At 35.2% G+C, this 13500-nt stretch overlaps 1 protein-coding gene across 1 annotated transcript in view; it reads left to right on the forward strand.

Moving 5' to 3' along the window:
- Positions 1 to 362: 362 nt before the first annotated feature.
- The window catches only part of timp2a (TIMP metallopeptidase inhibitor 2a), a 29233-nt gene continuing 16095 nt past the window's right edge, over positions 363 to 13500 (forward strand). The window contains exon 1 of the mRNA XM_073828387.1: positions 363 to 771. Within this exon, the coding sequence (XP_073684488.1) occupies positions 645 to 771 (127 nt within the window). The 5' untranslated portion in view covers positions 363 to 644. The remainder of the gene's footprint in view (positions 772 to 13500) is intronic.

Below are 13500 nucleotides of genomic sequence, written 5' to 3' on the forward strand. Positions count from 1 at the left end.
TCTATCATGTGGCTTTAGAAGACTTGGGAAATAATCATTTAATTTTAATTTCTGAGGTAACTATCCCTTTAATGATTCGGTTTGTACAGGACATGATAGGTACGGTATATTAGCATAACAATAAGGTACATATCAAGCAAGTGTCTTTAATATGTAAAAAAAAAAAAGAATGAAAGCATCTTATTTTATGCATTTAAATAATTTAGAATGGATTATATTTAAAACTTTAATGTGTATATTTGTCTAAAACTGTCCTGACAGAAAGAGTGAAAGAAATCTTTTGAAGACCTTCATGAAGCGCCCACCTCTGGTTGAATCTGGTTTAAAGGGAGGAGTCCACTCGCAGTATTAAGGCATGAACCTGGTCTCTCCATGAGAACACACCCATAGAAGGCAGTGGAAAAGAAAGAAGCCTGGAAAGACCATTAAAGATAGAGCAGCAGTGCACTTCCTTTATTACCAACAAGCCCGTTCGTCTCTGAGGAATTTAACAGCAGTAGTCATACTAATAGTCAGCGTGTGGGCATCTCGAACGGCGGTGGACATTGTACTTTTCGGCTGTGTGAGGGGCTGGATCATTGTTGACATTGCAGAAGACCGTCTACCTGCCTCTAAATTCTGCTGTCAGATACTAAAGTGAAGCAATGAAGAGTGTCAGGAGCTGTATTGGCACACTTGTGGTGCTGGTACTGTTTCGGGTGGGAGAGATCGCAGAAGCGTGCAGTTGTTCCCCCGTCCATCCTCAACAGGCGTTCTGCAATGCTGATGTTGGTAAGTGCGTGTCAACAATCGCAACGATGCTACGTCACAATGCAAAATTGTTACCAGAGCGAGTTTACTGCGAAGGCATCTTCATTAGAGTTAAAGGCTGCACGTATATTGTTTAATGCTGCACGTATATTGTTTAAAACTACATTATATATCCTCTGTCATGACAACAACAAAGTTCAAGGCTGCTTTGATGCTGCTTTCTAGATGAAATGCAGCATCACAACCACTGGGGCTGAGGTGGATATTTTATTACTCTTTTACAAACAAAAAATGCCACATAAAAGCAGTACTAAAGTCTGACCCACCTCTGTCCTTAGTATTAAAGTCTGCTCTAATGCTGCTTCACTTCTGTGAATGAATTTGCAGTTTATTTTTATTTTGAAAATTACTCATTTATATTATTGTTACGTTTATGCACATTTTAGTCCTTGTTTTCAAGGCCAGATCTGAGGTCCTGGGTTGTTAAATTGAAAACTTTTATTACCCTTATTTCATTGTTCCTGAATGTGTTGAGTGTTTTTTTCTACTTAAGCATCTGTGCTATTAATTTAGTGCCCAGTTTGGATAACAGCAGATAAAGTGTTCTGTCTGTTGGTCTGTTATCTTCGGCACACATACAGTCCCGCTGCTCAAGCTGAATGACGTTTTGAGGCCTGTTTATATCTATTTATATCTGGCTTCTCTATTTCATTCCTCAGAAACAACTCATTATGTCTGGTTTTCACAGAAAGCTTTCAGCTGGCCTGAATACAAGAGCCCAAACAGTATATTAAACCTAGATTTGTTAAAAACAAATTGCCTGTTGCATGGGAAAATCATGGTGAGATGCACAACAAATGTGGAAGTGACACTTTTGGTAAAAGACTGAAACCCAAACAGGATGATGATACATTCACACCATTCTTACTGGCCTTTAAATTCACACTGATTCACTGTCTAGCTGCAAGCCTCCAAATCATTTGTGTTCATCCACAAAACAACATAGTGTGATTTTGCTTTTTCTTCACAAGAGTGTAAAGAAATGTTTGACTGACTACTAACTAAGGCCTTGGTTTCCTGCACAACTGGTCTCTATTTCATATTTCTCTCAGATGGGGAGAGCTGAGGCATAAAAAATTGCAAGAATGTTTTGCATCCCACAGGGGCTTTCCCTCCCAGTTCATGGTTAATTCAAACGGCGTTCAGAGATGATTAGCTAGGTGCGCCCGCCGCTGGAACAGAACCCAAGCCTTGTCTCGAGCTGCTAATAGAAGATAAGACAAATACACACAGGCCAGCGGTCTTTTTAAGTGCTTTAGAGGGCTTATAGTTTGATTAGATCCCCGCAGCTCCTGCAGAAACCATCGGAGAGCATCCGACATCTGGCCGACAGCTCTGGATGTGCCAGAGAGGAAAAAGCAATGAAAGTCAAGGACCTTTCAGAAATATGCATGGCATTCTTCAAACAGTGAGAAAAGCGCACTCTTTGGCTGCACCGCCCGCCCTTGCCTCAGCTCACTGGCTTTGAACCAGTCTTCCTGGATCAAGGGAGAAGGTTTTTTCCATCTATTTGTGAAAAGTTAACTTCAGTGGCTGTTCTGAGAGGTTTGCGTCTGCAGTGGAAATGAACAAGCTGTTAGCCGGAAATTAATTTAGTGCTCGGGTTTCACGACAGAACCGGGATCTCTGCATATTAATAAAGTAACCCAACCGAAATGCGGTCATTTGCCCTTTGCGGTGTGTTCGTGTTTTTGCCAGCATTAATAAGGTTTTTACGTGTCATACTTAGTCATGTAGATCCAGTCTTCCGTTCCCTATGGGAATGACACAGCCCCGTTATTTACCTCGCAGTTCACTCTTATTGAGTCATAGACGAGCACAACATGCTTTTAGAGAGTCTGAACAGTGACATGATTGTCTCAAAATTGAAAACTGTAACACAAGCTGTGCCACTAGATTTTTTTCTCCTTGAGCTTTTTAAGTCTGTTGTTCAGAATGCATTCCGAAGATAAGAATGTTTATTTGTCCGCAAAACCACTGAAAAAAATCATTCATTTATCAAACAATAAGATGGGTGGGAAACTGTATGGAAGCTTGTTTTCCGCCACTGAATGCAAAAAATAAAAAAGGTTATTGTGACTTTTTATTTCATAGTTCTGACTTTTTCTTGCAGTTGCATGTTTACATCTTACAATTCTCAGAAATGACTCAGAATTGTGATTTTATAACTATTTTGGATTATAAAGGCAGAATTGTGTGACATAAACTCAAGATTGCAAGTTACAAGTCAGTAACTATTTATATTGTAAAAGCATACTTACTGTAAACTCGCAAATCTGAAAAATTGTAAAGAACTGTGTATTTATATTTTATGACTTTATAACATGCAATTGCAAACATGCAAATCCTCAGAAGTAGACTTTATAATTGGAGTCGCAGTTGCGAAAAAAAAAATGTAAATAACAATTGAGTTAATAATATCCTGTAATTCTGACATTATAACTTGCAATTCTCCCAAAAAAAAAAAGTCAGAATTTTTTGTCAGTTTTTTATTACGTGGTTGAAACAAGCTTCCGTTAAACTGTGAGAAGTCAGCATTAAGTTTGACCCAATTTAATTCTTAATGCACATTCCTGATCTTAAACTCTCAAAAATAAAGGTGCTTTAAAAGGTTCTTCGCAGTGATGCCATAGAATAACCATTTTTGGTTCCACAAAGAACCAATAAGTCAAAGGTTCTTTAAAGAACCATCTCTTTCTTACCTTTTTATAATCTGAAGAACCTTCTTTCGCCACAAAGAACCTTTTGTATAATAGAAAGGTTCTTCAGATGTTAAAGATTCTTTATGGAACCATTTATACAAAAAAGATTCTTCTGTGGCATCGTGAAGCACCTATATTTTTAAGAGTGTAATGTTCATAATTGACTTCTGCAAGTCCAAAGAAAAAATGTTTTCAGAATCTTTAATCAATTGATATGAATCAGCTGATAAAGGCTCAAAGTAGTATAGTAAGATATTAGTCAAAATAATTAAAAAAATATTACAAGTATGTAAATACTACAAGTGAATATAGCAATCACAAGGTGATCTAAAAGAACCGGGTTCTTTTTTTAATAACCTAAATGCATTTCCCAGTCATATTTTCTTGGTTAAATAAACATTACTTACACTATCAGAAAAATATATATATTTTATGTTTTTACATTAACAATGTAATCAATAGTTAACTTTTAACTATTTCTAAGTTTTTTTTTAATAAGTCATCAAAGCGCAGTAAATATTGGTCACAGACCAGAGTTAGTTCAAATATCACCAAGCTGATTAGTCACTAAAAACTCCCATGATCATGTTTTCAGGCCATTTTAAGTGTTATTTTGATATAACAAAGTGGTTATATCTAAATGCGGCCCGCCCCCACATTTGGACCGGCCCTCTGAACAATGCCAGAGATATATTTTGAAAATGTAATTTTAAATATGTTTTACTTATATCATGTCGGTATTTGATAATAAAGGCTGGCTTTCAACCTAAAATTTCCCTTAGTTATTAACATAGCCTAATTATTTGTTCAATTCACCAACAGAATGGTACATTGCCATAATGTGTCATCGCGATCGTTCCTTGACACGTCTGTGTGTGGTGGCTCTTGATGCCTTGACCCCAGCCTCAGTCCATTGCTTATGAAGTTCACCCAAATTCTTGAATCGATTTTGCTTGAAAAGCCTCTCAAGGCTGCGGTTCTCTCGGTTGGTTGTGCCTCTTTTTCTTCCACACTTTTTTTCTTCAACTCAACTTTTTGTTAACATGCTTGGATACAGCACTCTGTGAACAGTCAGCTTCTTTGGCAATCAATGTTTGTGGCTAACCCTCCTTGTGAAGGGTGTCAATGATTGTCTTCTGGACAACTGTCAGATCAGCAGTCTTCCCCATTATTGTGTAGCCTAGTGAACCAGACTGAGAGACCATTTTGACGGCTCAGGAAACCTTTGCAGTTGTTTTGAGTTGATTGGCATATTCACCATATTCTAATTTGTTGAGATAGCGAATTGGTGGGTTTTTGTTAAATGTGAGCCAAATCATCACAATTAAAAGAACCAAAGACTTAAACTACTTCACTCTGTGTGCATTAAATGTATTTAATAGACAAGTTTTACAATTTGTGTTGAATTACTGAAATAAATGAACTTTTCCATGACATTCTAATTTACTGAGAAGCACCTGTATATCTTTTGAAAAGAAATTATCATTTGTCTGTCTGGTGCATAAAAAAAATAATAAACTATTCTAGCATTAAAAGGTATAATAAATACAGGTAAAATCATAATAAAATAATAATAATAATAGAAGTCAGTCTAGCCCATGGAATTTTCTTTTATAAATCGACCGGCCCCCCCATTAAAGAAAAGAAAATTATGTGGCCCGCTCAGAAAAAAGTTTGGGGACCCCTGCTTTAGGGTGTCTGTTAAAACTCAATGGGCTCAGGAGAGGTGAGAGAAGCACAGACTCCTGCTGTAACTTTACCTGCTGGTGTTGCTGTTGGACAATGTTTCTTTAGTAAAACGAGTGATCTATACACTTATGTTTTGTTATATTGGCATTTTTTTTACTACAAAGTTTTTTTTCATCCAATATTTTGAGGAAACACTGCCTCGATCGTCTCTGCCCCTGGAATATACTGCATTGACCCGAATATAAGACGACCCCAATTTTTCAAGATGTACCTTTTGGAAAAAGGCTTTTTGAAAACTACAAGTCTAATAATGTTTATTAAAAAACTTTTTTTCTTAAATTATTTTCATATAGCATATTTTCATTTTTTAGTTTTTGTTTTGAAAGTATGGTAAAGACTGGTAAAATGCACCAACAATCACATTAAAAACATTTTATATACCATAAAAGTAAAAAGTAACCCATCTAAATTCTATAATAATTAGGCTATCCATCTCATAGTAGGCATCCTACCAACCTACCAACATTTCATGAACAGTAGAAGTGAAATCTTATTGTAGTCTTCAAATCTGGTAACTGTCTTACGTTATAAAATCACTTACAGAGGAAGTTTGGTTCCATCAGGCTAACATGACAGTCAAGATTCTTGCCGCTGTAAGCTTTTGTTTTCAATTGCGTTGTTCTACCATTACCAACAAACATTACATTATGTATTTCTTGGCACATTAGTTTTACATGGACTTGGCGCCATCTATACTGCCCTCCAAAGGCAAAGTGCAGTAACTACGCCAACACTGAAACAGAGAAAAATGCCTTTAAAATTTTTACACCAGCTAGACAAACATGTTGAAACTCTCGTTTCTCTGAAACGGGAAACAATTTAACCAGGAGACTTTGCCACAAGACAGTTGTCACAAAGTCCGTTTTAAGCCTCAACTCAATTTTGACCAAATGTGTAGTTACTGCACTTTGCCTTTGGAGAGCAGTGTAGTTGTGGGTGTATTATTGACATATCAAAGTCTAGGTCCTGACAAAGACAAAAGCGTTTTTTCAGATGTATCTCCAAGAAAAAAAAAATCTTATATCATTACCGATAAAATACAAAACTAGTATCAGTTGATGGCAAATATGGTACAGGCAAATTGCACATTGTGCAAATAAGATGGGTTACAATTCATGTTGACTCTACAGGATTAACTTTGGCCTTGAGAATTTAAACCGCCTCATTTTCTTTGGTGTACCCAGGGTTGTTTATACTGTATAAACCGCCCAACTAAAGGCCCAATTATACTGGTCATCTGCTCAAAATATTTATCTGTCCAAATGGACTCGGGCTGGAATCGGTCTGGCCTGATCCCTTTGGGCAAACTGTCTAGTGACAGGCCTGGTTTCATGTCAGAGGTTTATAGACCATAAGGGTCACAAGGGTCAGAGAGAGACAGTCGGGTGTGGTGCTGAACATTCCTGAATACAGAAGTGATGAGGATTCTTTTAGTGGAGGTTGAGGAAGTTATAAACTGGAAAAAAGAGGAATTACCAGTGGAGAATGCCAAATGTACAAACATTTCTTACAGGTAGTCCTTTGAAAAGGTTTAGTGTACCCAAAAGCCTTGTAGCAGGACCAGAGATTTTTTTTGACTGCAGTACTTGGACGCCCTAAAACAATGCTGGTCATTCATGTAGAGTAACAAGGGAACAATAATGTAAAGGAGCAGACGTTAACATTTAACATTTGCGTGCAATGTCTAGCCGGACTGATAAACTATACTGTTCAGACAACCAAAATTGTTTAGCCACGCTTTTTAGTGAGTAATACTTTTGGTGGGTGGTTTGAGTGGTGTTACATTAACTAAATAATATAAATAGTAACATTTAAAAACACCCTAAAATAAGTATCTGAAAAGAGGAAGAAACAAGAGACAGGCAGTTTTTCATAGTATGTTTTTTTTACTTACAAATCTTTTTTCATTTGTTCAGTATATAATAATTTACTGTAAAAGTAATATAAATAAAGTCAATATTGTATAAATTTATACTGTAAATGTAATTCATACTTCCATAAACCATACAGTTTACAGTAAAATAAATTAAATTCATGTAATGTAATATGGAAAAATATTTTTTTACTGTATCTGGTCAATTTAATTAACAGATTTTTACAGTAAACTATAAAAAAAGAATGCCATTAAAAAAAAAAGAAATAAATAAAACAGGCATTTAAAAAAAAATTTAGTACAAAGAAAATTTTAATAACCTGAATAAACCTTTTTCCACAATAAAGAACCTTTTGTTATAAAACCCCATTCCTGCCACTTTTTCTTACTAAACTCAGAATTGTGATATAAATGCAATTCTAAGAAAAAAGTCAGAATTGGAAGATACAAACATGAAATTCTGAGTAAAAAGTTGTAAGTCTAACTTTATTTCTCACAATTGCGAGTTTATATTAGAATTGCGAGATGTAGACTTATAATTGAGGGAAAAATTTTTACAAAATTGTAAGATAAAAAATAGCAGTTAACTTTTTTTATATTTTTTATTCAGTGGAAGGCAGTAGAACTTATTTCTCAAAATTTCAAATTTGTATCTCGCAATTCAGATTTAATTTTTTTTCCAAAATTGTGAGTTTATATCTCACAGTTGTGAATTTTCTCAGAATTATGAGTTTATATCACACAATTCTGACTTAATTCTGACTTATAAATGGCAATTGTGAGTTTATGGAAAGTCAGAGAAAAAAAGTCAGAATTGTGAAATAAAAAGTCAGAATTATAGGATATAAAATTGCAATTGAGAGCAAAAAGTAAGAATTGCAGGATATAAACTCACAATTGCAAGAAATAAAGTAAGAATTACGACTTCTTTCTCAGAATTTTGTGTTTGTATCTTCTAATTCTGACTTTTTTCTCAGAACTGCAAGTTTATATCTTGCAATTCTGACTTTTTAACTCGCAATTGTGAGTTTATAGAAAGTAAAAGAAAAAAAATCGGAATTGTGAGATGTAAGTCGCAATTACCCGTTTTTTGTTTTTTATTCAGTGGCGGAAATGGGGTTCCATAAAATAAGATTCTTTTTTGTGGAAGAAAAGTACTTAGATTATTAAAATTTTCCATAAAAAAAAGGTAATTGCGACTTTTTATCTCACAATATTGTCATTATTTCCCCTCAATTACGAGTTTACATCTCGCAATTCTCACTTTTTTTTTCTCAGAATTGTAAGATATAAACTCGCAATTGCGAGTTATAAAGTCAGAATTGTGAGGAAAAAGTCAGAATTATGTTAAGTTCTCAGAACTGCAAGTTTATAAGCCACAATTGTGAGTTTATAACTTGCAATTTTGAGTTTATAGAAAGTCAGAGAAAAAAAGTCGGAATTGCAAGAAAAAAAATTAAGAATTATGGGATATAAACTCGCAATTGTGAGAAATAAAGTTAAAATTGTGAGATAAAAAGTTACAATGACCTTTTTAATTTTTTTTTTATTCAGTGGAGGGCTTTTATATTTCGTGCAGTGGTTTTATGGATGTTAAAGTTTGTTAATGCAACCATAGATGCCAATAAACAACCTTTTACGTCTTTTGACATAAAAATTCCAAGCATTATTTCCAGTGTAGCATTTGTTGCTTTACTATACAAACATACAGTGTTTGTGTGACCTGATTCAATGATGTGTCCCAAAAGAACAGGGTTATTTTGGATATTCAATTCAAACATACCTTGTTCTCAACTAGTACGCTGCAGCTTTGATGTATTAACCAAACCAATCGGTTCCACCTGCTTCACAGTACAGAGATCATCTGGTTCAGTGACATATGACAGAGCTCATTGCCACAATTAATAGTCCTAGACAGTAGCAATAAACTCTGGAGAAGAACTCACACTGCTTTTCTTCGAATCTGCTGAAGGTGAAACAACGTTTGAGCACTGTTTGCAGGTCCTTGGTTTCTCCTGGTCATAAAGAAAGAGAAAAGCAGCTATCAAGAGCAGATTGTTAACTGGAAAGTTTCTAAAAATACTTAAATATGTAAGTCAGTTCCAGGAAATCTTCAACCTCCCACAGGCATGATAGGCTCATTGCAATCACCTTGTGCGTCACATGATTCGTTTTCAATGATGTTTGTTCATCTGAACCTCATCTTTTGGCCAGTTTATGTCAGATTGTCGTGGGGATGCGACTTTTGAAAGCTGCATGTCAGACGATTAGTTGGTTCTCCACCTCACAGGAAATGCTAGACATTTCTGAAAGAAAAAAAACGTTCAAATGTGAAATCTTTTCTCCACATGTATTTTGATAATAATGGGAAATAAATGACATTTAAATGCAGTCAGCAAACCTCACACAAACCAGTCTTTCTCCACATCCTGCCGTGTCTGCTCTGCCTGTTTATATTCGCAGGCTTGAAGCAGTGGGCAGCATCCAGCCGTCACTTGTCCAGCTCTGACCTTTTCCATGTTGGTAAACCTCAGAGTCTTAGAACATTTGCACTGGCTTTCTTGTACAAGCAAAGATGATGATGCACATAAATCCAGCAAATTCTATCTTTTGTGGATTACAATGAAATTAAAGTCAGATTTCCTTAAAGATGAAACCAAAACATTAGTCAATGTGTTAAACGGCAATTGCTTTGCTCTCATATGGAACGTAATGACAATTCTGTCATTAATAACTCATCCTGATGAGCTTCCAAACACATAAGGAAAATCCTCACACTTCTTTTTTCCACACAACAACGAGTTTACTGAATACTGTGACTCATTAAATATAACTCTCCACCTTATTCTTTAGCGCAGAACCAAGCCTATGGGTGAGACTTCCAGTTTATTAGCCGCTTTAAGGAAATAACGAGAAGAAAATAAACGTGCAGTAAACGTTCAAAATGTTTGCATTACAAACCAGTGTGTTCATAAATAAGATAATACATTCAAATAATATGCTAAGTCACACCAATATGCAATATCACGCAAAACAAGCTATTTTGTACAGCCTTTGCTTTTGGATCAGAATCGGAATGCAATACTGTCGTCAAAGACGCCATTTGAAGTTAAACGCAGACATTTAAAAGTACAGACTAATGGTTGAAAGCTGCTATGATTACTTTTTAAAGCATAAATTTGATTTAAACAATAGGCCTACAATATTTACATTTTCAGTTCATATGGGACATATTATATTAGCCCTACAGTTACAGCATGAAATACTATTTAAACCTTTAATATTTTACATAACATTTACCTATTTTATCTCACAATTCTGACTTTTTTCTTGCAAATTCAAGTTCGGACTTTATAACTCGATTTAATGATTTAAAGTTTGTCACTGTTGGGAAAAAACAGCCAGAAATGTGGGATATAAACTCATCAAAGCCGAGGAGAAGAAGAAAGAATGACGAGTTGATTTTTCTTATCGGAATTGTGAGAATAAATCTAGTTTTTTATTATTTTACTTCACCGCTTTGATAGACTGCTACTTAAAAACTATTTTTTTGCCACCAAATAGACTCCACCCACAAAAAAAACATAATTTCTGTTTAGAAACATAGAAATGTATTTTTTTTTTAAATGTAATTCATCCATATGGATTTGACAGAAAGTATTAAACAATGAGAGAATGTACTTTTTGGGTGAACTATCCATTCAAAAGCCCTTTTAAAAATCCAGAAGTGTTTTAATTTTAGTTTTAGTTTTAATTTAATTTGTCAATTACTCAGTAGTTTCAAAGTCAACCAGCACTAAGATAAATAACAACATTACAAACTTTTTTGTAAGTATTTAAAAATTGGAAAAAAAGACAAAAGGTACAAGACTGTATTTAAAGGGATAGTTCACTCAAAAATTAAAGTTTTGTCATTAATTACTCACCCTCATGACGTTCCCAACCTCTTAGACCTTTATTCATCTTCAGAACACAAATTAAGATGTTTTTATAAAATATAGTTTTCTGACCCTCCATAGACAGCAAGGGTTCTACCACAGTCAAGGCACAGAAACATAGAAAGGACATCGGTAGTAAAACCATAATTTTATGAAGCTACAAGAATATTTTTGTGCAAAGAAAACAAAAATGACAACTTTATTCAACAATTCTTCTCCTCCCCATCCTGTCTGCCACAGTGTGCTGCCATTGTGGAGAGTATCATGTGATCCTCTACAGAATGGCGACATGCCATTATTTTTCTTTTCTTTGCGCACAAATGATTCTTGTAGCATCATAAAATTATGGTCGAACCTCTAATGTGCTTTAAACGTGGTAGGCTCTCTATGAAGAGTCAGAAAGCTCTTGGATTTCATAAAAAATATCTTAATTTGTGTACTGAAGATCAAGAAAGGTCTTACAAGTTTGGAACAACATGAGGGTGAGTAATTAATGACAGAATTTTCATTTTTGGGTGAACTATCCCTTTAAATTTAGAAATGAATCAGAAATAATGGTAAAATATAAACCTGTTGATTTATAGTCATTCATTTTAAAAGTAGAAAACCTAAATTTAAAAACACAATTTAAAAAGTGCACAATTATCAAAATCGTTTAGAGAAGCATATGCTATTGCTTAGAAACCTCAAAGCTCCTGGAAGGTTTATACATTATCTTTAAAAAGTGGTTAATCTATGGAGAAAATGAATGGGATTTTTACTTCCGTAACCCGGTTGTTGTGCTCTATTACGGTGATGAATTGTGTCAGGAGTTCAAAAAGAAAGAAATAAGTTCAAAGAAACCACAGGCAGAGTTTTCAGAGTGGAAGCTAAACAGCTCCATTCTCCTGTTTAGTTTTTTACCCCTGTGGTGTAGGAGAGCCACTGTACACAATTACTTGCCATGTGGTTGGCATTTATTTATTTACATTTTTTTTAAACATACATTTTCTTTCTCAATGGATATTGTGTTCATTAATTTAATGTACTGTATAATGCTTTATAAGAATCTCACAATTATATCTAAAAGTTGTTTACATTTCTTTTATGTGCATTGAAGACCTTTAGCATACAGGAAAAAAAATAATGCAAGAACTTTTTTATATTTTTAGGAAAACCCTTTTGAGGTCTGTCCTAATATTTTGTAAAAGGTAAAGACAGCCAAATGGCCTTTGAAATACTAAAAATAATATTGTATTTGATACCTGTGAGGTGGAATATATTTTGGTTGTGGTGGCCCTCAGTGAAGTCAGTGAGTGCTGTCTGTGAAGGTAGGAGTGGAAGAGGAGTCCGGGGACTTTCGGTGCCTGGGCTCCGCACTGGTCATGATTGCTAAAAGCTGTGCAGGCATACGGAAACTCAGGATGTGGCTAGTATTTGTGGTGGGTATATTTTCATGGAAACTATGACATTTTGATTATGATATGTGCATATGTAAGAGAGTGTGTAAGTCATCCGTGGAGGGAGCAGGCGTTGTGGGATATGCATGATTATCGGGCAACAGGAATGTGGGTCAGGCAGGAAAAACGAAGCAGTGGGAATGAAGCTGAAGACAGACACTGCAGAACATCACTCCATTTAAACGGCACAACTGCGAGACATAATTACTCTATAATCCTTTAATTATTAAATCTCAAAGAAAAATACAGTTTTGATTAATATTGTGACCCTAAACCCTGAAATACGTACCAGTAAGTACATAACACTGCAGTTTCCAACAGAAATTAACACTGGAGATGGTTAAACAGCGAGCACTTGTAATCGTTTTCGTACACAGTTATGATTACAACTCCATATGCTTCGGTTTCCAGACATAACAAGCTTGCTCCGTAGCTCAGTCGGCATGGAATTGGACTTAGAATGCGAAATTCTTGGGTATGAATCCTGTCAAAAACATGACTCACGATGAAAGAGCTAAAGATGAGAGATCGAAAGACAAGCTAAAGCGACATGCTTGCGTTTTTACGTCACATTCGCTTTTGTTCATACTATCGAGTAGGTTTAGCTGTAAAGCAGATGGCACATTATTTTAAAACGTTACAGAGCATTAGAGTTATAGTGCCACTCAACGGACATTTGGTGACACATATAAAACATACATACTAACATATTTAGCACCACCCAGTAGACATTTAACATCGAATATATCACAAAACATTCATGGCGGTACGTATTTTGCGTCTTGCGAAAAGCTCCCACAGGTACGTTTTTCGTCAGGAGACCAGGCAATTCATTGTCTTGGCTAAAAAAATATCATCTTGAAAGCATCAGACTGACCTGGTATGAAAGATCTAGACAAGCTTAGAAGTTTTAGATGAGGATGGAGCTGTTGCATTATATCTGGGCATCTGGACATGTGAGGAAATAAATCATTAAAAATATGTATTAT

This window comes from Garra rufa, chromosome 22 (genome assembly GCF_049309525.1).
Source record: "Garra rufa chromosome 22, GarRuf1.0, whole genome shotgun sequence".
In the NCBI taxonomy this organism is placed as follows: Eukaryota; Metazoa; Chordata; class Actinopteri; order Cypriniformes; family Cyprinidae; genus Garra; species Garra rufa.